At 52.9% G+C, this 22,889-nt stretch overlaps 4 protein-coding genes across 4 annotated transcripts; all 4 read right to left on the bottom strand.

Annotated features, from left to right (window-relative positions):
• Positions 1-77: 77 nt before the first annotated feature.
• Positions 78-1,769, bottom strand: HER10_EVM0009029 (uncharacterized protein; the record flags this gene model as incomplete). Its single annotated transcript, XM_035478531.1, has 2 exons — positions 78-1,344; positions 1,591-1,769. The coding sequence occupies 2 exons, from the start codon at positions 1,767-1,769 to the stop codon at positions 78-80; spliced, it is 1,446 nt and encodes a 481-aa protein (XP_035337506.1).
• Positions 1,770-2,328: 559 nt separating this feature from the next.
• HER10_EVM0008184 (uncharacterized protein) lies at positions 2,329-3,478 on the bottom strand (the record flags this gene model as incomplete). Its single annotated transcript, XM_035477716.1, has 3 exons — positions 2,329-2,625; positions 2,677-3,128; positions 3,190-3,478. 3 exons carry the CDS (start codon positions 3,476-3,478, stop codon positions 2,329-2,331), a joined length of 1,038 nt encoding a protein of 345 aa, XP_035337426.1.
• Positions 3,479-4,438: 960 nt separating this feature from the next.
• HER10_EVM0001411 (uncharacterized protein) lies at positions 4,439-5,572 on the bottom strand (the record flags this gene model as incomplete). The annotated part of the gene is made up of 1 exon (XM_035471159.1): positions 4,439-5,572. The coding sequence occupies one exon, from the start codon at positions 5,570-5,572 to the stop codon at positions 4,658-4,660; it is 915 nt and encodes a 304-aa protein (XP_035336894.1). The 3' UTR covers positions 4,439-4,657.
• Positions 5,573-8,022: 2,450 nt separating this feature from the next.
• On the bottom strand, positions 8,023-11,434 carry HER10_EVM0009520 (uncharacterized protein). The gene is made up of 3 exons (XM_035479006.1): positions 10,725-11,434; positions 10,218-10,492; positions 8,023-10,161 (listed from the first exon to the last, which is right to left on the bottom strand). The coding sequence occupies exons 1-3, from the start codon at positions 10,899-10,901 to the stop codon at positions 8,496-8,498; spliced, it is 2,118 nt and encodes a 705-aa protein (XP_035337544.1). The 5' UTR covers positions 10,902-11,434; the 3' UTR covers positions 8,023-8,495.
• Positions 11,435-22,889: the final 11,455 nt, after the last annotated feature.

Raw genomic sequence — 22,889 nt, 5'->3', positions numbered from 1 at the left:
CTCCAGGCAACAGAAATTTTGTGTGTGAACTGTAACCCAGAGATTGTATGCAAGAAGGAAAAGTGCGGATCGTAGCTCTACTCGAGAGGACCAAAGAACTGCTGAGAATAGTCGGCATGGCCCTGTGGCTCTGCACTGTACGTGAACAGTTCATCCCACTCGGCATTGCTCACGTTGTTCCAGTCGACGTTGATATCGCCAGAGAAGCCAGCGATGTTCTGGCCTTCGACTTGTTGCTGCACAGAAGTCAAGGCTCCGGAGCCTTGGTATGGTCCGCCGGCGCTGGCCATCATCTCAGCATAGGCATGAGGTGCAGAAGTTTGGGCATACTGTGGAACCAGCGGATCTAAGTTGAATCCCGGCGCAGTATCATAACCAGTCATTCCCTGCCAGGTGTCTGATTGGGTGCCCCAGAAGTTGCTCTCTTCCTCGTTGTGTGGTGCTTCCCATGGCGCAAGTTGCATAGACTGGGAGAAATTGAGGCTGGGGCTCGCAGATAACATCGTTGGGTCCGCCCCTGTCCACATGGGAGCAGCTGGTGGATTTGGTTCCTGGAACATAGTATTCTCGAAGTCGACGGTGCTATAGCCAGATGGGTCCATCTGACGATCGAGCTGTGTGAAGAACGAGCTGTCAGTTGTTGGTCCTTGAGGATACTCATTGTCGATGCTATTGAGAAGCTTTGTCAGGGGTGACAAACTGGGGTCTCTCTCCGCATGCACATGATCTGTGCCCATTCTCAGATTCTCGGGGGTTCCAGGGACTTCAGGAAGATTGAAATTGAGTAGGTTCAACGCTTCATCATCATGTCCGGTCGTCTGGGGTGCGTTGTTGTTCAGCATCGGAGATAAATACTGAGCGGAGAGCTCCTGGAGGTATGTCTCCTGCGGCTGGGTCTTCAAACGCTTCGGAATGCTCTCTTGAGGTCCTTCAAGCACTGCAGGAGATGAACCTGAATCCGGGGTTGTGATCGATCCTTCATCCGCTTCCTCAAGCTCATCCCGTTTTCGCTTCTGCACCGTAGAAGGGAAGAGCATCTGCTCGTAGTACTGCTGAACAGGCTGTACGCCATACGGGCGGTCGGGATTCTCCTGGAACATCTGCAGAATCTTTTCGTGTGCGGCAGCATATTCCTCTGCGTCGATGCGCGCCTGCTCATCCTGCTGTGCCTTGTCGGAGGACAAAGCCAGGTTCTCGGGAGCCTCTGAGGGAGAATCGTACACATAGCTTGCCAGGGCCTGCAGCATGTGATCCTCAGAGGCTGATTCATCCTCGTTCGTAGAAACTGTGAAGGATTGATCGCTTTGATCGTTCTTGTACTGGATAGGTGCAACCATCTCTTCCCTAAGTGATTAAAATGAGTAACTTGGGTCACGTCTCCTAAGAAGCTATGCCGACTTACTGCCATGGAGATTGAACCGCAGTCTTTCTATTACCGCCATTGTCCGGGACCTGTCCATTGATCATTGCCGTGCTGCCAAAGACTTATCAGAAAGCGGCACTCTTCACGTTCTTCAATCAAAGAAGGAGAGATCAAGGGAGGTATAGGCCAAATAGTAGTAACAGGGCCCATCGAGGGAGAAAACTTACCCGAATTCAGGATCATGACCATATTTGGCTCTGACGTATTTCAATTGAGCCATGGTGAGAGGTTTGCTGAATCGCTGTTCGTACTCGCGCAAGGTGTCTTTATGATCCTTGTCCTTGACGAGACTGTGATGGAGAATGAAGATAATTTCTTCCTCGGTGTAGGTGATTTGACCAACCATCCTGAAGGTTAGTCGTTTGTTCGCTGTATTTGCAGGTGTCTCAGGTGCATACCGAGAGGCCGTGTATCGTGGATAGGATAGCTTGGTTTGGTTTGTTTGGGGCAGTTTGTGAGAAGAGGGAAAAGATGTGTGTGAAGTGAGGGAGTGAGGAAGCTTGAAAGTGAGGAAGTCTGGAAGTGAGGAAATTTGGAAGTAAGGAAGAGAGGAGAAAGGACCGCAGAGAAGTGATCCACGAGTTTTCTCGAGGCAGGAGGGAGCGACGGGTGATTTTTGAAAAGGCAGTGATTCAGGGCCGCAGATATACACAGAAGATGGAAAGAGGTTCTCCCAGGGGAAGGAGCCTCCTGTTGTGAGCTGGACACACGACACGGCAACGGGTTGGGATAGACGGTGAAGTTGGTCGCACCTGATTATTGTATGTCAAGGCATCCGATTCATCTATCATTGAATTCTATTTTGTCTAGATCTAGTTCTAATTTGCGGGGACGGGCCTATGCCATTATTCATCGTCTAGATTTATGTCTTAAGTCGATCATTTCACTGATTGCTCCTCTGGTAATCATACTTGCTGCTTGCGTGCAAAGATTCCCCACCAACAAGTCACGTCGGTGCCTTCCTCGTCTTCACCCCAGTCATCCTGGCCATCGAGCGTTCCTTCCTCAATGCATAGTAGAGGGTTTTCCTGGCTTCTCATAGCATCTCGGAAAGCCTTGAGAAGCTTTTTGGTGGTTTCGTCTCGTAGCGGAACCATTACAACTGCGCGAGCATCGTCTGCGGTTGATAGCTGCTCAGCAAAAGCACCTGCCAGAAGCCCTGGATGACAGTCGTCGTAAAGGGGATCAGCAGCAAGGACAACCTATGAGCCAGATTAGCAGTCTCTCCGTAGCAACTTTCAATAGTCACGTACCTTGAACTGGTTTCGTTTGCCAAAGAGGTCCTGGTCAACTTCCTCATCCCCTGAGCCACCCCAAGTAAGTGCACCAGCGTTCAATGAACCTCCCAGCTTCTCCACCGTGGCACGGTTGGCCTCAACGTTATGGCAAAGATTCGACATGATGTCTGGCAAGTCGCTGAGAATCACATGAGCCTTCCACAAAGCTGCCGCCGCAAGTCCAAGTAGGCCTGTACCAGAACCTAATTCCAAGACAGATGGCCGCGGCTCGCCCAGAGATTCGTCAAAGAGCCGGAAGAGAGCTGTCGAACCGATAGATGGCAAGTGCTTGGCGAGAACGTAAGAAGACCCCCAGGTCTTGAGACCAAGTGAGTCGCCGGTCAAGGGCGGCTCCCGGATGATGAGCTCAAAGGTCGGCGTGAGGTCCTCTTCTCTAAAGGGCCATCGCCGAGTAATCTCGCCCATGGCTACGTGCAGCATTAGAGGCTGCGCAGTTCAGGAAAGGCAGCATTCATCGTCAACACATACCGGTTCTTCCACATCGTTCCGTCATCCTGCGGCTAGCCTCTGACCAGACTTCCTCCTTTTTGTCATCGTCCTCGATCCAGGAGAGACCGCTCTTGATGATGGACGATAGGTACATCGTTACTTCGCGCCGAAAATACGCCGTGGCCTCTTGCTCATGAACAATATCGGATCGCCTGCGCTTGTGACTCCATACCGGAGGACTAAGTTCCAGTTGCTTCAGTGTGCTGAGTAAGTCATCACTTGACGGCTTTTGCCACATCTGCGGGAAGTCCTTCGGTTCGAGTATCATGGTTGCGGATTAAGATTCTACGTGCAATTGTATATTATGAACATTCGAATCCGGTAGAATTCGCATCAGAAGAGAAGAAATTTAACAAATAACGTTGGCCAGAAGAAAAGGTGCGTCGTCGACGAGAAAGCGAGAAGGGGGGCATGTGCCTCAGCGTCACGGAAATTTTGTGCGGCGGTCTGGACCTGACCAAAGACCCCATCGCCAATACAAAACCAAGACCTCACGCAGGAACCACAGCGGCAGGGCGATAAGGATCCTTATCGCTAAGCTTCGGGACCCATAAAACGTGGGGTCCAGATCTGGCAGGTGGGGGGTTGCTTCGAGGGGTCTTTCCTTCCGGAGGTACCTGCCAATCCAGCTCGCTGATTGGTTAGCCTCATTTGCAAGGCTGCCGCCAAAGACCCTTGCAACCCCACGTCACAAAAAATTCATATATAAAGCGCCAATTTCCGCGCAGAGTCTGACTCCTCTTCTTTTTTCCCTTCTTCAAGCACCGTCCTCTTCAACGCTGCGTTTCTATGCTACAAACGGAGAGATGTACGCGCAAGCGGAAGTCTCTCATTCTACCAAACTGGCATATGAGAAATTCGGAGTAACTTCTTCACACCACTCACCCAATGTCGCCTGCCTAGTGCGGGATGACGGGTCTGCCCGCGAGGGTCTGGCGTGATTTCACGTCTGCAATTGGCATCAGAAAAGCAGGGCCCGGGCCGTTCTCATGTATACCCTAATTTCCTCTGGGAAGAGGGGGAAGATGAGCTCTGGACTCGGTGTCCCTATGGGAGAGCCGTTGCGAAAAGATTGTGCAGAGCACTTGAGTGCGATACGCAGCGTCTGGATCCTGGCTGGCCTCGGCTGGCCAGGGACTTGACAATTCAATTCCGATCATTCTGTTGAGGACGGTGCTTCACCTTTTTTCTTCTCAGGTAAGATACATTTTTTTTTCTGCGATTTCGGCTCTGTGGACCAAGGATACTACTAACGAACAAATATGCCCTCCTAACAATGTAGTCTATGTCTCCCTTACTTCACCTCAAACTCCAACCTTCACCGACACATTTACCGCAGACGCCAATCGCCACTTCCACATCGGCCAGCACAGTACGATTCCAGCAAGAAGCGATCGACAACGCATTAGAATTTGACGATCGCTTACCGCATCGCTCACGACGGGCTCTAAGATCCCGATTGTTGCTCTTCGCTACTGGGGTTCCATTCTGGATCTTTGGACTTTGTGCTTCCCATGCTTCTAGCCGGCAACTTAGATAGCACGGCTCTCCAGACGTTAGAAGTGGTATCGGCCAGACTCCGAGCTCTATCGAGGCGCTCCACCAGATCTTCGCACACGAGGTTCTCCTCTGGAGCCTTTGCGGCCAGGTCGACAATTTCCCTGACAGCGTCAACGACCACCTTGAATTGGCCCTCGGCGTCTGGTGATTTGTCGTCAAAGCCTGAAGCTGGCGGCGAGTTCTTCATCCGAGCGCCTTCAAGTGACTGCAAACAAGTCTCCACCTGCGCCATTACTGTATCGAAGTTGAGCGGCGGCGGCGATCTTTCCCTGTCCGCCTCCTTCTTGCCTTTCTCTGCATCCTTCGAAAGCATGTCGACCCATATCTGATTCTTTGTCGCTGGGCTGGACTCCTTGATTTTCTCCACCTGCCCCCGGAACTTATTGAACGCTGCGTTGTAGAACTCGTGTGCAATCTCAAGCTGGTCATGGACTTGAACTAGCAATAGCCTGATCTGAATGAGGCGATACTGGCGTGACCGGACAGCGGCTTTACGGTCTTGCGGAGCCTGTTGAATGAGCGAGAGGCTTCCCACGGCTTTCTGGACGCGCTCAGTTTCGTCATCGCTGGCTTCACCTCGACGGTCACCGCGTTCCCTGGCCCCGGAATCCTCATCTCGGTGTCGACCACTCAATAAGGGGCTCATGATCGGTGAGGCTGCCCGTTCGTGCGGCGGCCGTACGTAGTAGTACGGCGCGAGATACGCTTCAATCTCAAGCGGCGAGGGCGGCGGCGGGTATCGCGCTGGGTAGGGCCTTCGTGGGCTGTAGTGGAAAGGAGGATCGTACAGATTGCGAGACATTGCACGTTGTGACAAACTTGTCGGTGATGTTGGTTCGCAACAGGAGCTTGAGATTGCTTCCTTTCGATGCTACAGAGGTTCAAGAGCCTCTAGCTAAGAGCTGTGATCTGGGAGCAGACATCTGCCATATTTGAATGGCTGGAGACGTCTTGTCATTCTAGTAACGATTCTATTTCTTTCTTTCCAGGCTAGATGACCACATCTTGAATTTCCATCATATGAAAGGAGTCTTGAGCTGTCAATGGAGCGGAAGCCTGCACACTGAACTTCTGCAGCCTGGCATTGCAATGGACACAGAGACAAACCGCTCTCTGCACCTTTCCCATATCTTGCAAGTTTCCACTCGTCTTTATTTAGGCAATGCTGCATATTTGCCCTTCTTCTTGCTGGAAATGCTCAGGTACTAGACGATGGTCCGTCTACTTGCCTTTCCACACTCAGAGTACCTCGCCTCAAAACAAGTGAGAAGGCACGCAGACTAGCTTTTTGGACTTATATCCAAAGGGAATCTGCGCGTCTTTCTTTCGTCAAAACTTGACAATCAGCAGAAATCACATAGAATCGAGACCTTTTTCTTTCCCAAACGGACAGGCCCCATCTCGCTGTACGCCTGCACGAGAATAGGGGGCAGTCTCTCTCAACTCTTCCATCCTTGCATCTTTCATGATTACCTCTCTTGCCAGTTCAATGGTCCATCCCATCTCATCAAAGCCTGCCTTTTTCCGTTTTTGAGCGTTGCATATCAGCAGCGGCCTAGCCGACCAAGGATGACGTGGGATCTCCCAAGTAAAGTTTACGTGACATTGCAACATCGGACACCGGGTGGCAACCGCCACACCTCCAAACAAAACAAAACAGACAACCCCCGACCCCGGGAAAGGCTAAATAGTAAACCAACGGCGGGCGGGCCGGGAGCCGCCGGCGTATGTGTGGGGGTTCTGGAGGCTGGAGCATTAGCTTGGCAAACCCGGGACTCCTCCTCCACCTTCCACACCTTCCGGTCCCCCCCGCTATTACGGAGTACACTAAGTAGAAATGTGACTTGTAGGTACGGAGAGGAAAGGTAAGTCTGTGACTCCATACCCGTCAGCCTGCCAACACATCGGTGGATCGCAGAGGAATAAGCCCGCCCATTCAAGCTTTTCCATTTCTCTTTGCTGGACAAAAAACCTCGGATACAGCGTTCCATGGGGAAAGGGTCACTGGTGCCTTTGGTGGCGTACATCCCGATGTTAGTTTGCTTTTTTTCTTTCCAAAGGTTTTGACTTTCTTCATTGGGGAGTCCTGCCTGCTGCAGGACAGGATCACAGGATGCAGGTGGGCAAAGCAAACCAACCAAGTTTGCACATAAGGTGCCTTACAGATAATTCATTTTCTGAGTAAACTCTTTATGGGGCAAAATCCAATCTGTCATTTGGCTTTGCTTGTTTGTCTGCAGGGAAGACTAGATCTGGATAGCGAGAAAGAAGAAAGAAAGAAAGAGAAAGGAACAAATGACAAAATTGAGAGACATGCGTGTGTAGGTGTGAGGTTCTTGGATCCCCCTCTCCATCCCCATCTTCAACGAGATCTGGATCAAAAGTTGTGGCATTGAAACTTGAGAACCTCGTACGCAGCTCATGGACATGTTCTCCTACGCAAAGAAACATGAATAATTCTGAGGTTTGAAGCGACGAGGAACGAAGATGCTCACGTAAGTAAGTTTACCTACCTACCTACTGTGTACCTAGGAAACCAATCTCATTACCAAAAGCCAGGACCCCCTCCCCCAAAGCACTCGCTCGTCTCTAGGCTTTCTATCACCCTGATTCCCAAGAACGAAAAGAAAACAAGCAGAAATACTAGAACAATCCATCTCCGCTGACATATCTTCTTCTTTCTTGCTTTGCCCACCCAAACCCCGAGAACAAATTTCCCAATACCCATTTTAATGAATTGCGGGGAGCTCTAGTGGGGTCGTAACCTCCCTCCCAAGCGGAAACTACCGCTGGTCCTGCGGAACAACGGATGGGATATTTTGGGAAGCCACTTCATGTCACGGTGCAAGATTAGATCAGAAAACTTCGCAAATGATCACATCGATCATTTTCTTCCTCCTCAAAATGTAGGTCTCTCAATCATGACAAGCACCAGCCTGGCAATCGTCGCGTGCCAAAAGTATGTATCTGTACGGATACCCGGCCCCGTATTATGCAGAAAATGGAGGAGAGATGAAGGAGTAGGCGCACGGCCGTTTTCGACAGGACAAACAGCCAAGGATTTGCAGGTCTGCAGCCAGGGGGCGGGGGTCCCGTCATGACGTTGACACCCTGTATGGACAAACGCCGCCTCGTTCCTCAGCATTCGTAAGGATACACCGCATCATCACTGCTGTCGACGAAAGTTGGGGGGTATCACCAGGACCAGTCGCCGCAATTCAAATTCATCAGTTAGAGGTAGGCAATGTAATCGTTCAGATGACTTTCATTTGGATACTGTTCTGTTTCGTGTAGCTGACTACCACCTGGTATCAATCAAAATGAAGAAGACAAGAAAGTGACTATCTCCAAAAGGAAATATTCCTGGCCCGCATCCACGGTTTACCAGTTGGCTGGGGTTTTTTTTTTCCAGAGTCCATGCAATCCTATATGCTGGTCGCCGATGCCCGTTCCGTCCCCTGTGATGCAATCCCAGCCCAAGTGAAAAGAAAAGAAAAAAGGTGAGAAAATCATTTCGCTGTTGCTGATGCTTTCAAGTGGCCGTCCAGTCGAGGACTCTCTTGAGATGTCCCGAAAAATTATCGCTTTTTCCAAAGAAATCCCAAAACACGTTTCTGCGCCTTCGCCTTTTTGGCTGGGGCTTCTTTCGCCGTCTTCTTCGTCGATACGTTGCTCTTGGCAAGCGGCCGTTCAAGCAGTTTGCAATTGTCCTTCTTGGTCCCTCCCTAAGCGACCGCGATGGGGGCGCTGCTGGGGACGCTGTTTGGGGGCGGGCATTCCTTGTAAATCTCAATCTTGAGAGTTTTCAGCCGCTGGCGCATGTCGAGGAGATCCGCCATCTTGTCCTCGGGTGGGTTGCGCATGTCTGCAATCTCCCAGTGCAGAGCCTCATACTTTTCATAGAACACCTTGAAACGCGCGGCTTTGCTGACCAGGTCGGGGCTGAGCCCGCGCTGACGCTTAGGGGCTTGCTTGGTCCGGGCGCTCTCATTGGAGTCGGAAGATTCCATAGCCTTGCGCTTCTTGGGTGGTGCTGAGTGTTCAAGATCCGATGCGTTCGTTGGCGGTGACGAAGCCAAAGGCGACGACTTGGCCGGTGATGTATTTTTGCTCTTGAGGGAGACGCCAGATGAGTTGCGGGATGATGCATGTGAGGGTTCTGCGGGCCGTTGCTTGAGGCTGACGGGCGCCTTGATGGGCGCCTTGGGCTTAGCGCGCTTGGCCAAGGGGGCGCCAGAACTTGAGCTGCTGTCGTCTGCCTCCTCTTCCCTCTGTCGCTTGGGAGGCTGTGGTTTGGCCGCCTTGACAGTCTCTCGTGGAGGTTGAGGCGACTTTTCCTTGGGCCTCTCAATTGATCTCTCCACAGTCCGCTCTACAGGCTTCTCAACTGGCCTGGCTTTTGCCTTGGGCACAGCAATCTTCGGCTTTGGTGGGAGTGCATGTTCGATCCTTCTCTTGGGGGCAGGTGCAGGTGCAGGCGCTGGCCTAGGCTTGGAAGCCACAATGCTCGCCATCGGCTTGTCCTCTGAAGACTCTGAATCCGAGTCTGAGTTGGTGACAAACTCTGCAGAGAGAACCCGGCCGTTCTTGCCAGCTGGGGCTGCTTTTTCCTTTGCTTTCGTCGGCGCAGCCTTGGGCGTCGCGGGCTTCTTATTCGTAGACAAGAGACGCTTAACCTGAGAGTCGGCAGCCTTCTTCGGTTTCGGCGGCAACGGATTCGATGATGATCGTGACATTGTCTCGCCGCCTTTCATCTTGAGGACGTCTTCCTCGCCGTTGTCGCTTGTCGCATCGCTGACCTTGATCTTGGGAGGCGGTGCGGCGGAAGCCTTGGCGATATTTGCCTGCAACTTGCTGAGGATCTTGCCCTTTCCTCGCTCTTCCCGCGGCAAGAGCTTCTGCCACTCGGTTTCCGTAGTTGCCAGCCGCATCTTATCGAATTGACGGATTGCGTTGTCGATCGCTTTCTGTCGGGTATCTTGGGTATCATATTCGTACTTCCACACGTCCAACTCTCTCCAGTAGTTCTTTCTCAGTGCCCACATCTGCGTGTCCGGCTCGAACTGGGCCACCTTCTCCAGGGCAGGCTTGAAATCTTCGTCTTTGCCTTCCCATAGGCTCTCCAGGTAGTCGGCCGGCCGCTCCTGCACCGCTAGTTCATGTACAATCATAGATCTTTGCTCCTTGGACTTCTCGACGATCTGTTGCGACGAAGCGTAGACAGGATTTATCGACGGTGAGCTGACGGCTACCAGAGCCGGTGACCCTGAGGGCGATGACTTGCCGCCACCATTGCCGTATGACGCCATGCTCGACAGCAACTTGGACTTGGCACCCTTTGCCGTGGGCTTCTTGTTGGTGCCCGGCAGCGGCCTATCCATGACCTTTGATCTATTACCCTCGTTAGTTGTGTCATGACCACCATGACCCAGCCACTGTCAACATACTGCTTCTTCGATGCCGTCGCCGCTGCGATGGAGTTCTGCAGATTCTCTATATCTGAGTCCATCCCGGACGACGAGGTTGAAGGTGCACCCTTGGCCTTGGCCTGCTCGCCCTTCTTGGGAGCCTCGGAGCCGGGCAGCTTCTTCCATAGTGAGGAGGTTTGTGGTAGTCGTGTAGCTCGTTTCGTTGATTCGAATGGTTTCGTGAGGAAGAGGTCGTGTGAGAATGTCGCGGAGATGGGAGAGAGGGTGTGGGAACTGGAGCCGTAGAGCAACGTCTTGGTAGCGAGAAAGCATTAGTATCTGTCAACGAACAGCGCTTCCGCTAGCGGGCGGAATTCGTTTGTGTAGGCATCGGACAGCAGCAGATGTCCCAGACGGGCAGCGGTGCACTGCTTTTTTCGCCTTGCATACAGGTACAGCTGCCAGCTCTTCCCGTCGGGAGGACAAATGAATTGTTCGAGGGGGGTTCAAGGAAATGGGCAAAGAAGAGCGTTGCGTAGGACTTACCGGGCTGCTCCCCAAGGACAATTGGAGGTCCTCACCACCCTGTACACACTTGATCATGTCCTCGAGTACATGGTCAGAAAGATTGATGCAGAAAGCCTGTGGTGGGACAGGGTTTCCCGAGGCGGCCGAGCTCTCAAGAATGAGGCCGGATTCCGGAACCTTGAGTGAAGAAGGCATTTTGGTTCTTTCTCTCTCGCTCGCTCTCTCGGATCACGCGAATCGGCTGTGTTAACGGTCGGTTGCACCTCGCATGCTCCGGCTCAGTTTTCGCCTTGCGAGCAAATATTTCGAGTAGAACTGAGAGTTGAATAAGTGTAGAGTCGAATATCGAGTCGGGTATCGGCGGACAAAAGGGGGCTGTTGTTGAGTTTTGGTGGTTGAGTTGCGTCTATTATTCTCGCAGGCGGATTATGGGGCGGGTCGGCAGGACGTCACATTGCCATGGCGAGGTTGAATGTGGATTCTTCCGGCTTCGCAAGAAGTGAATGGACGAGGACGGGGCGCTGGGGTTTGAGGCTCGAGGTTTGCCCTTTTCGTCTGAAGAATGGATATAAAGAATGATTCACCACAGTAGGTAAACAAGCGAGAGAGAAGCCTTGTAGACAACAGGGTGAGGAGGAGGTGAAGGTGAGAGTAAAGGGAAGGAAGTCGAGATCGGGGACAAGAGGAGAGCAGCGGAAAGGAAGCACAGGCTGCACAGCCAGTCAGCCCAGCCCAGGTCCCCAGCCAAAAGACAAATGGGCCGTGGGCGTGGGACTTGGAGTGAGCAGAGGGACTGAGGAGTGGGAGAGAGAGAGCCCAGGCAGGCCGGACCGCAGCAGGGCCACCCACCGGTAGTAATTAGTGCGGGTACAAGAGCAGGTACTTTGGGAACGATGGTGGGTTGAACTGAAAGCTCGCTGGAGAGACCGCTAGAGACCGCTGGAGCAATCGGGGTTTACTGCAGCGACCGCTGTGGCTGTCTGCGGTGACATGTACCTGACTGTGTACCCACCCCCATGCGAGACAGGGTGTCACGCCTGGCCAATAACGGGTACTTGGCGTGTACTTTGCTGAGTTCATCGGCTCAGTCTCCAGAGCGAAGGAGGGAGGGGACGGGGGAGGGAGTGACTGAGCAGAAGAGGAAGAAGGGGACCCACAATGGGTACGATCTCAAGGGCAAGCGGATGCTCTGACTGGCTGGACCAACGACCGTGGCCGGGGGTCTGGTCACTCTGGCGGACGCCTGGTGCCTGTACTTCTTGTACCTCTGACCTTTTTGGCCGAAGCGACAGGGGTGGTCGGGGTGTGCGAAATCAACCAAGGGGACCGTCGGTGTTGCTGTATGTACCTTGAGCCTTGAGGCCTACGCAGTATTCGTACAGAAAGTCAGAAAACCAAGGCGGCCACTCCAGTCCAGTCAGTACGCATGCTATATTCGTGCCATGATGACTGAAGACTTCCATCTTAGGAAAGCAACGTATACGTAGGCGTAGAGTGAGCCAGATGAGATGAAGAAAAGTACAAAGTGACGAGGTCAAGGTAAAAGACGTAACCCCAAATCATTGAGTCTGTGCTGCCCTGCTTTGTACGTTCAGTTTCTGTTCTGTTCTGCGCATTTGCCGCCAAAGACATGGACGCTTGATGTCGGCCCAGCCCACCTCAGCCAGCTTTGGAGGGGGAAACCAGAGGGGAAACCTAGAATGGAAGACCGAGGTGAGGCCTGATGGAGTAAGACAATCGACTGGGTAAGACGGTGCTTGGCATCCTGCTTCGTATGAGATGTGATTGTACGCAGTACTCCATAAGTTGGCACTGGATCAGTCAAGGCCAGTCACACTCACGCAGCCGTGGTGCCACATGGGGGCAGAAGGAAGCCAAAGGGCGAAGACATTCGAACGGTGGCCGCGAGACAACACAGAGGCAAAAGCACCACTTGCGCGCGATAATGCGAGAAGTCAAGACGAGGTGGGCAATAATAAAGCCAGACACCCCCCCAAGTTACCCAACCCGACCCGCGCGTACTGTGTAATAACCTATGGAGAATTTCGAAAAGCATTGGGCATGGGCGAGGTTTACATGACAACTTCCGGCCGGGGGCCCAGCCCGGCATAGCATCCGATAGCGGGCGGTCCCTCACCTCGTTCCATAATCCATTTAACCTTCACCGTATCCCTCTGAGCCTCTTTTTCACCTGCCTCCTCCCTCTTTACGAATAGTCTATTGTCTATCCGTATCCCTAATCATCCAATTACTAAGATATGCTTGTTCTCCGAGTCACGGGGTCCAGGCCCACCCACGTCCACTTTCACAGGATGACATTGACAACTAGAGCAAAGGACATGAAGAAACCGTAATAGATGAAAAGAAACTGTAAAACAAAAGCTAATCAGCCCAAATGGTGAGACGAACAGCCAGGAAATCCGTTGCACAGCAGGCAACCGGACCATCCTCTCATCCGCATCGTACCGGAAAAGGATGACTTGAATTTTGTCAGTGCTGTCACCGAGTAGGGAGGTGGTATCTCTATGGATATTTTTGGCCTTGACTTTTCCCTTTCGAATCCCATAGTTCGTTCCCCTGTCATTCGGTGATTGGGCCCGCCGACTCACTCACCTCTCCGTCTTGTTCCCACTCTTGCGAAAAGTTCCATATTCCCAGTCGCTACCCCTTGTCCTTCCTGTCTCTCTGTCTCCATGACTCCATCGCTTTCATTTTGCTGTTATGATAAGATTGATGAGAAGAAAACCAAGGGGCATGCGCTGGTGGATGCTCAACGGGAAACGGAAACGGGAGCAGGCAGCATGTGGCAAACCTCGTCTGTGTTGGCCTGCCTTTGTCCCATCGTTTCCAGCAGCCCATGCCGTTCTTGTCTTGCTCGTCGATGTCTTTGCTTCATGTTTCTCTTCTAGAGGGAAAAGAAACAGCAATGCGGCCGTCCGCCTGTTCGGGACCGGAGGTGGGTACCAAATGTTCCGTCGAGTTATTCTCTGCAATCATAACAGCCCGACGTATTGCTTCGGCTTCCAGTTGTTTGAACGAAGGGCAATCCGTCCAAACTTGACACACGGCCGCGAACCTTAACAAGGACTGGATTGGCGGGCAATCAAGGGCAAAACCGCTTTGTCCGGCCCAGCCCAGTCCCAGCTCGACCGTAGCTAGTGGATCTGCCACCCGAACGTAGCTCTCGCCGTCTCAACTGTAACATTGTTACATGTTCAATACCTCAACTTTCGGTCCGCCGCCATCCATCGCCCTTGCGCTGCTGCATCTGTCTGCAAGACATCTCATCCCGTTTGAAGAGGTACGGATATATCTGCGCCCGCGAACGGGTCATGCTGGATATTGCGACGAAGATGTTCTCACCATTGTGCTCATACATCACCAGCGGTGACTGGGAAACCAGAACGACGAAGTTGGTGCTTTTGGTAGAGTGACTTGCTCCCACGATTAGCAATACCGTAAATTGTTTTTGCAGGGACGAAACCGGTCCACTCCCGTGCTACCATTCGGCGCTATCCTTGGGTGAAAGATGGTCTCCTGTCTCGTCCTGTTGTGGTGGTGCTGCCCTGCAGTTCCTCCTCGGTGGGCTGAGTACCAAGCCGGTACCTCGACTGCAGAACGCGGCCTGTCCTTACTTGATGGATACACAGGTTCCATGTTGCGACAATGGTGATGGTGAGCGCACTGGGCCAGTAGCGGCTAGTGCACCCCCTGTCGGACCTTGAGTAGAGGCAAGTGTCGCTCGCTTGATGGATTCCATTGACAACGGATACTGGTTTCGACGTCCCGGGGAAGAAGCCGTCGGATGGGTTTGAAGGTTTGAGTACAGAATATGCCTCTTGAGTAGTTGCCGTGCTGTTCCATGGCGGTCAGAAGTAAGAATCAACGACAGGAGATAGGCGAGTCAGGAAGACGACGCCAGACTGGCATGACTGGGTATCCAGAAGGCTTCTCTGCATCTTGTTCTGCTTCGCTGGCATGGCATGGGAAGGTAAGGCGGGCTGAAACCCCGTCCGCCACTGGTGGTGCCGCTGGCTGGCGTCGCCAGGTCGGTATTCTCCTTTGCTCGACCTCTTGCGGCTGGAACGTGGCCGGCAGCTGGTGACCGATAGAATTCGTTGCACGCAACGTCGACCGCGCTGCAACTGGTGCGTGTGCCTGAGTGGGAACACCCTTCCTTCTAGATGGAATGTGAAGAGGGCCATACCACTGGCACCACCCACGCCATGTCCGCATCCGTCCAAATTGACCGGCGCGATCGCTGCTGGCTGAACGGTTCTTGAGGGTTCAACGAACGGGAGTAGAGAAGTAAGGGTTTTCCGACCAAGCCGACCAATTCGACTTCAGCCAAGTTCATCCAGATTGACCTGGGCCGTCTTCGGTGTCATGGCGGAATGCGGTTGTGTACGTAGCAGTCATTGAGATGCAGCGGCTAGGTGTGATGAGGGGAAGCCCATGTGCTGTGCAGACGTTCTACTGTGGTAGGTCGCCTCGCCATCCTTCAAATGGAGTCACGGACGGACGGCCGTACCTGACCTTCCCATGCTGCAGCTGGTGCGGGTCTCATGAGGATCCAAATGGGTCCAGTAGCTTGCGCTGTCACTTGACTGTTTGCTGCAGTGTCCCATCGTCGAGGAGTGTGACTGTGACCACTGATCAGTCTACCGCTAGTCTACTTTACTTGGGGCTTCCACACAGAGAGTCACGGCCGGCGTTTGTATCTCTATGCCAGGCTCTTCGGAGACTCTGACATCACTCAGACATATTCGAGGGCGCAGTAGAGGCATCCGCATAGGCGACCGGGTGGTTAACTGGCAGACAACATCCAAGTTCCGGTAAGTTGAGAATTGGGTTGGCTGAAGGGAGACCAGAACGCACATCCCGGCTAGATGACTGCTAGTGTTGAAGGAAACCAATGAGAGTGAAGACGCGCGTGGGAGAGGACAGAAGGTGAGGGAGGATTGGTAGAATTATTCCGCAAGGTACGGAAGTGATTTGAGGCGGACGATAGGATCAATGGAAGAGACGGGAGGAACGGAAGGAGGTTATCGAATCGTTGGTTCCTGCCCTCACTTCAGTCTCGGCGGTACACCTCCGTCTACCACCTGCACCTGCCATTGAAGCACCAGTGAAGCAGCAGCGCCCAAGTGGATGGATGGGCACATTGGGTGACGATGCGCGAGTGTGCTGGGCTGCTGGGGCCGCGGGAGAATCATACCTAACTTTTGGTTGCAGCCACGAGGTCATGTACCGCTGCAGTATCTGTACCTGTCTGTGGATATCTCGGAGTGGATCCCGTCTGGAAATGTATGTTGTTGCAAGTGCAAGTACGGAGGCGTCGGGAAGGTACCTCGGGAACCCCAGTCGATCCTTCCATTCTCTTGCTGTGGTCTTCGTACCTTCCTCTGGTACGAACACCAGTAGGTACGAATATTGGTACCTACCTCAATTGCCCGTGTCTCTTTCCTCGACAACGCCTCCAAAGCCTTGAGACCCAGCTGGTGTTTCCCCGGAATGAAGAAAAAGAAACAAGACCCTCAAATCTTCGACGGTGAACGATGCTACAGACGACTTTTCACAGAGATCGAGAAAGAAAAAAACAAGTCAGAAAAACAAAGACTATCGCGCCGTGCCCGCTTAAGACCCCTGTCGTCCATTCACCTCGAGCTGCCCGCCATCGACTCTTGACGTCCTTTACAATTGCAGTTACTGCCATCATTTCTTCATATTCCGTACCGCTCAGAGAGCGACACACACAGCGAACATCGGACACAAACTTGGTGGCCACCCGGGTTCCCGCGGGAAGGGAAGGCACTTTAATCGGATCCATCGTCGGGGCCAGACTAACGCCGAAATAGTATTTCCCTTAACCGCCAAAATGAGTACTCAAACGGCGTGGGATGGTTGGTGCGGGATGATGGATCATGCTTGTGTCCTCGGATCCGCTGGCTTTTCCCGTCACGTCACTTCCCAGTTTCCACTTCTTCAAGGGCAGGCAGGCCACAGTCGTCGACTTTCAGAATATGTGCCCATGTTGGCGGGCCGGCATGCAAAGCTTCACCAACTTGCAAGCTATCGCGGGCCTGCATACGGGCGCTCGCCCGAGGTGACGCAGTACCTACTTACAGCCATCACGATCACGGTTCAGGCCAGGAGCCAACAGCGCCACGGCCTGGGTACGAGCTCAAGCCCCCAATGACACTCACCATCGTATGGCCTCCTCAAGCAAGGCTCCAGACTGGCTTGGTTGATTTCATGGTCAGCTTTGTCGTACCTACACTACCAAGAGCATGGCGTAAGGCGAACCATGCTCGCGATTGGCAGCGCCGATCGCTACGCAGTAGTGTACGTACCGTATATGGGCAACTCTCTCGCTGACAGGCTTGCTACACATGCAGGTTGATTTGGATTTGATTTGCATTTTGTACTCCACGTCAGGGGAGGCGGCAGATGGCAGCTGGAGATTCGGCTTGAGCCTGAATCTCAACTGCAAGTCTCGCTTGCCTGCCAGATAGAGCCGTTCTTTGCTTGTCTCGGTCGGTGCGTCTCATTGTCTCAACCTCGACTGAAACATGTCTTTGCCGTTTTCCCTGGCGACGGACGTCAAGGTAGGGATACTTCAGCAATAGTAGGTAGCGCACCCGGGTGCATTTCGGTCTACCTACGCGTACATTTCACCTTGACTCGACAATGGCGAACGCACAGCAGGTAGGCGCATAGTCAGTACGGCATGCAGCGTGGCAGCCAGCAGCCTACCGACTCCCACCCATCTCGACAGTACTATCGTGTTTGGAGGGAGGCTAGACGGATCGGTGTCGTTTGGTGTAGCGAACATGTTGCGCTAATATTCACTCCTTTGGGTTGCGGAAGAACACAAGGCCACAGCACCTGCCACGCTCCTGTGTGACCATGGAAGACGGACACCCAAACTGGCTTCATGCCAGGTACGGATACCTCGTGCATTGTTTCCGGCGCCATCAACGAGGACCTACACATTCTGTACCACTGAGTTCAATACTGGCGCTGGTATACAGCAACTCTCCCACCGGAACATTACTCAGTCTAAGATCGCGTCCGAGAAAGTCGGCCTGCCATCACCACGTATTGTTCCATCTACCAACTATTTAACCTCGAACGACTTTTGCAGAAAGCAGGGGCCCTCTCCCGGCTTGTGAGCGAAGTATGATGCAGACGCCAGACAACTGCGACAAACTGCAATGGCCCAGTCCTCGTGGCTTCAAACAGCACGGACTGCTGGGCTTCGGCCGGACAATGCCATACCTGAGCATAGTTCGCTGTGTGCAGCACAATCTAGCACAGAACGACGGCAACATCGACGATTGCTGGTTACACGGAATACAGACTAACATCTCGTCAATCACCATGCCCCCGACGTTCATGCCCCTGTCAGCTCATCCATGGATCCCTTCAACACGCGGAATCTCGATTCCAAAGACTACCTGACAGTGTCTACTAGGTATCGGATCGTTTGCGAGAAGCTGGCACTGCAGGAAATCATCAACATCACAAAGCTGTTTACACCAAATCAACAGCCACCACAAGCAAAGCCAACCACACCATTATTATTGTGGAGCTATCCGTAGAGTCTTCTCCGTGTGACTCGGCGCCTGCTTTCGAAAACCGACCCCAAAGTCCAAGGACCATCGCAGACAACAACCCCACCTCTAAAAGCATGGGGCACCGTCAAACTTCGGACGTTGATGGAGAACGTAAGGGAGCATCCTGAAAACAGCATAAACGTCTAATTTCTGCCTCTGTCCAGTGCTTCGTCATTGGATACCGACATTGCCTCCAGCAACGCTTTAATCTATCTGCAGGTAACACGTTTGAAGCTTTGAGTGTCAAAATCGCCCTGAGCACTGATGCCGTGACCATCCATGTCCTGTAACGAGAAAACAAAACATGCCGAGGCCGTTGGCCACTAACGGGCTCTTGTTGCTGAAAACATGGGTCGGCGTCTTCTTCATACAAACTCAACCGGCGGATTCAGCGCGGGAAAAGAGCAGAAAACCCGCTACCGGCGACGGAGAAAAGGTAGCAGGTTACACAGGGGTTCAGTGAATGAGCGCATGTCAATCGAATCCGACTACGCACAGGAAAGCCTCGAATCGGGCCACTGGTGGTCAGTGAGAGCCATATGTGTTTCCCCCGAAACAAGGACAGGATCAGACGCTGCCCAAGCAATCCATCCCGGCAACGGCTACGAAAGCAACAGTTTCTGTCGATTCTTTGCCAGGAACTACCTGACCGTCGGCAATACAGCACCATGACAGTCAAGTTCAATATAACAATGCAACAAGACGTCAGCTTACTGGATGACATAAGACACCTGTGCCCGCGCAAACGCAGCCGCCGTCCGTCTCTATCTTCAGCGGCACCTGTGTACCTTATTCTCTTACCCATCTGTCCGATCTGAGTGTCTGACACCTGGCGGATCATCTCAGCTCACGTGTGGAGAGCAAGCTCCAAATGCTGCAACGGAGCTCGGATGCCCAGGCCTACCAGCCAGTACCTTTGCATCTAACACTTCACAGTCCATAGGTGCTATATCACTGCCAACTATCACAGGCGGACTACTAAAATCGGAGGCCAGCATCGTACTAGTGGCGAGAACCTCATGGGTCGACCTGCTTCATAGCTTTTTCTCATCACCTTGTACCCCAGTGCTTCCAACCTGCTGGGCCCGATGCCGCGCCTGAGCTTCCTCCTCTTCTTCTCCAAGTGTGGGCCAGCCTTCTAGCTGCATCCCATTCTAAGGGCCGGACTGGCCCGGTGTACGGATACTCATCGAGACGTTGCCGAGTCGAGATGGCGGATGGCGATTAAGCCGAATGGGTGTAGGTACACACGCGATACATGCATCGTTCCCCGCCCCGTTGCCCAACTTGGGCCTTAGATGCCGTAGCTAAGTCGATAGACCCGTGCGTTGCAGGCCGATTCCAGCCCTCGATCCCTCTTCCTTTTCGTCGACGATTTAGAGGAAATTCCCGGAACAATGCCTACAATCGATGTGGCGAAGCTGAAGGAGAGTACTACAGGCATGCTAAGCGACGCAAATATTTGAACCCTCATAGAGTGAGTCCCATTCCAACTGTTCGGGAGTTTGGAGTCCAGCCAGCCGGAGCAAGAAAAAAATGTGTGAGACATGCTACACGCATGGGTAGCACAGAATTACCAAAACGGTTACTCCATCCGAAGATGATGAGAAGCCTACCGGGCCTATCTACCTACAGGACGGCTACACACAGGAACCGCTCAGTACATCGACCAACATTGTCAGATATGGTGTGTGCTGAAAGGCTGACAGACACCAATGCAGCCGAGAAACCTTCCAGCCGGTCCAGCCAGATAGATGGGTCTCTATGGTTCGGACAAAGTAGGACCGGGTGCTGTCCTGTGCGTCGCGAACCCAAGTATGCGTGGTGACTACAAAGGTGTTTTGTGAGGTGGGGAGGAGGAGGAGAGGCGGATGATGGATCAGCCAGCACTCCGGCCTGCTTCCGTAGCCGCTCCGTTGATCAGGGCCATTCACCCGAGAGACGACAAGGAAGAGATGCTCAGCTCTACGCCTCAAACAGGATCCCCGGGGCTCTTGACGAAGACCTGCGGAACCTACATTCCTTCCAATACGAGAGGGACTCGCCTATTGCCGACAAGCAATGCGGATTGCAAAGAAGACGATTGCCATGTCGTCACGGAGAAGGGTTGATGCTTTTCGCTCGAAATACCCTTTTGACCAGGGCCCTGATCGTCCAGCAGATTGTCCCCTGCCCCCAGGACCCTGAATAGGATGGTGGTGGTCTGGCTGACACCCTGGGTCTCTCGTCGACAGTACCCATGGTCGCTCCGTTCCCGCCAACCATGTCGTCGCGCAACGTCCGAAACCAGTTACCGGTTGCCGGAAATCTATCACCCAGCCCCCCAAAGAATCTGCAACGACACCAAAAGGTTTGAGCAAAAAGATGAATTGCTCAAGTTTCCGCCGATGGCTTCATTCACATTGGTCTTTACCCCGCTTCTTCATCAAAGCACTCAATTCCTTCAATGGCTTTCGGTTCATGTGCATCATGTACAAGCAACGCCAGGGCCATTCGAACGTGCGTATGGCAGGGGGAGGGAGCAGCGCGGCAATTCGCATTACGATTCTCTTTTCCCTATCCATTCCCCCACCATGGCAACTGCTCTCAGATCACATTGCTCACGCACTGGCGGTTCGCGCTTTGCATGTCGGGTGAGCATGGTGCGGGTGCCCATATATCAGAAAGTTCCCGGAAGGTGATTTGATCTGTCGAGGAAGCACCCCAGCAGACTTTGTTATGTTGATTCATTTCGTTGTGGGAGAGCTTAACGGCATCGTCTATCTGTGTGGGATATTTGCCAAGTGGGAGCTGAGTCGTGTGTTGTCCCAGCGTGCTTCGTCTTCCGGTCCCATTTCCCCTTGGTCCAAATGTTTGCGGATTCAGTTCACCTCTGAATAGGTACAGACAGAATCGCAGCAGCGGACCCCATGGTCGTCTTCCACGAAAGGGGACGGAAACGCACCTTTGCAGATCATTCTTTCCAGAAAAACGTGGTCTGTCGCTCTCTGTCTTTCTCTACCCACTGCACGCCTTCAACGAAACCCCGTTGCATTTCGTCTGCCCATCCCGCAGCCCGCTCATCAATGTCGATCCGGCAGCAGCCAGCCACCGGCCGCCGAGAAATAAAGCGGGCTGTCGCCCTCCGCTCTTGCCCCTCCCTTGCCCTCACCTGCGAGTCCCTCTTCTTCTTCTTCTTCCCCTCCAAGCGCAAGACTGCGCAGTAGTGTAACATACGTACGGAGTATCCATCCGTAGAACAACAAGTCGTTAGTTAGGTCGACGTTAGCGTGTGATCTCTTGGGCTCTAGCGCATGTCTGTGTCTTGGCTCGGCGCGGGTGCCGCAGAGCGGAGGGGACTCCTTGGGGGGGAGGGACGGGACTCGTAGGTACCTACCACAGTACCTACACACCTTGGCATCTTGGGTGGTGGAGGAGGAGGGCCAGCCGCTTCTGGTGTCAGGTGAGAGGGCCCGCTTCCTTGGGTTACGCCTGTTGATGGTTAGATACGTACGGATACTAATTCTTTTCCTGGCTACCCGCAAGGTTGGAGGGAGGTACCGGCCAGGAACCTGGACATGAACAGAAACCCCAACCTGCTATTGCTGGGTGCCTGGCAGCGCCTCTCGAGGGAAGTGCCACTTTGAGTGTTACCCCAAGTTCCCAACTCACCCGTTGTGGAGAACTGACGGAACGAAAAAGTGCCCATGGGCCGGGGGGTTTGCACTGTACGTATTGTTGAAGTTCGGAAGAACGAATGACAAAGACACCGCCTCGCTGGGGATGACTCCCATACGAGCTACGATTTTCCGAATTGACGTTCTGAAAAGAGGCTCGGTTGGGAATTTGGTATCTTGTTGCGCTTGGTGATTAATGCAAAATCAATTCAAGTCTTAAATCTGCCCAGAGACCGGTTCGTATGGTGTGCAGACTTCTCGCTCGGATAACACGAGTGAGTGGATGAAAGGTGGGCACGGGAAGCCGACGTCGATCCCATCCCATAACAAACCCCCCTTATTGACATTCTGTAACAAGAGAGCGAGAGAGACAGAGAGAGAGAGCAACTTCAGCAAAGTGGTTTCCCCTTTCCCCGTGAGCGTGTGGGTGTGTGTGTGTCTCGGCCGAGGAAGGGGAAAGGTCAACCCACCCGGTGTTCTGGGTCATACTGTTACAAGAAAAAGACAACCCTTTTTCAATGGAGAAAGTCTCTTTTTTTGATTTGGTTGCGTCGATCCGTACTTAATTTATTCCACGGCAACGACGTCGAGGCTAAGGAAAACTTGAGACGAAAATGAGCATGGGCCTCGGTTTCGTTTTATGTCCCGAGACGGGGACATTTGAGTAGAACAAGATTGACATGCGCCGTGGTACCCAGCCCAGTCGCAATTCCCTTTTGTTGAAAGTTTGATTCTCGGAATGGAGGAGAGACAGAAGCATGTGCCTGAGATATTTGATTACGTCGTGAGGTGTTGCTTCCTTATTGTTCTGGTACATCCTAGATTCCGGTCTCGACTTTGGATCTCAGGGACTTGAAGGAAAAGGGGCAAGACGGATGAGAATGAGATGGTCACTCTAAACGGATTGA

This window comes from Colletotrichum scovillei, assembly GCF_011075155.1.
Source record: "Colletotrichum scovillei strain TJNH1 chromosome Unknown Contig00002, whole genome shotgun sequence".
NCBI lineage: Eukaryota > Fungi > Ascomycota > Sordariomycetes > Glomerellales > Glomerellaceae > Colletotrichum > Colletotrichum scovillei.
This window is presented reverse-complemented; position numbering and strand designations above follow the sequence as displayed.

What these genes read in the sequence shown, in the direction of transcription:
- HER10_EVM0009520 (XM_035479006.1), bottom strand. Translation starts at nt 10,901, where the DNA reads ATGCCTTCTTCACTCAAGGTTCCGGAATCCGGCCTCATTCTTGAGAGC. An exon ending in TGTCCTTGGGGAGCAGCCCG is followed by an intron (nt 10,493 to 10,724) that starts GTAAGTCCTACG and finishes CTCGCTACCAAG; the next exon opens with ACGTTGCTCTACGGCTCCAG. An exon ending in GCGACGGCATCGAAGAAGCA is followed by an intron (nt 10,162 to 10,217) that starts GTATGTTGACAG and finishes CGAGGGTAATAG; the next exon opens with ATCAAAGGTCATGGATAGGC.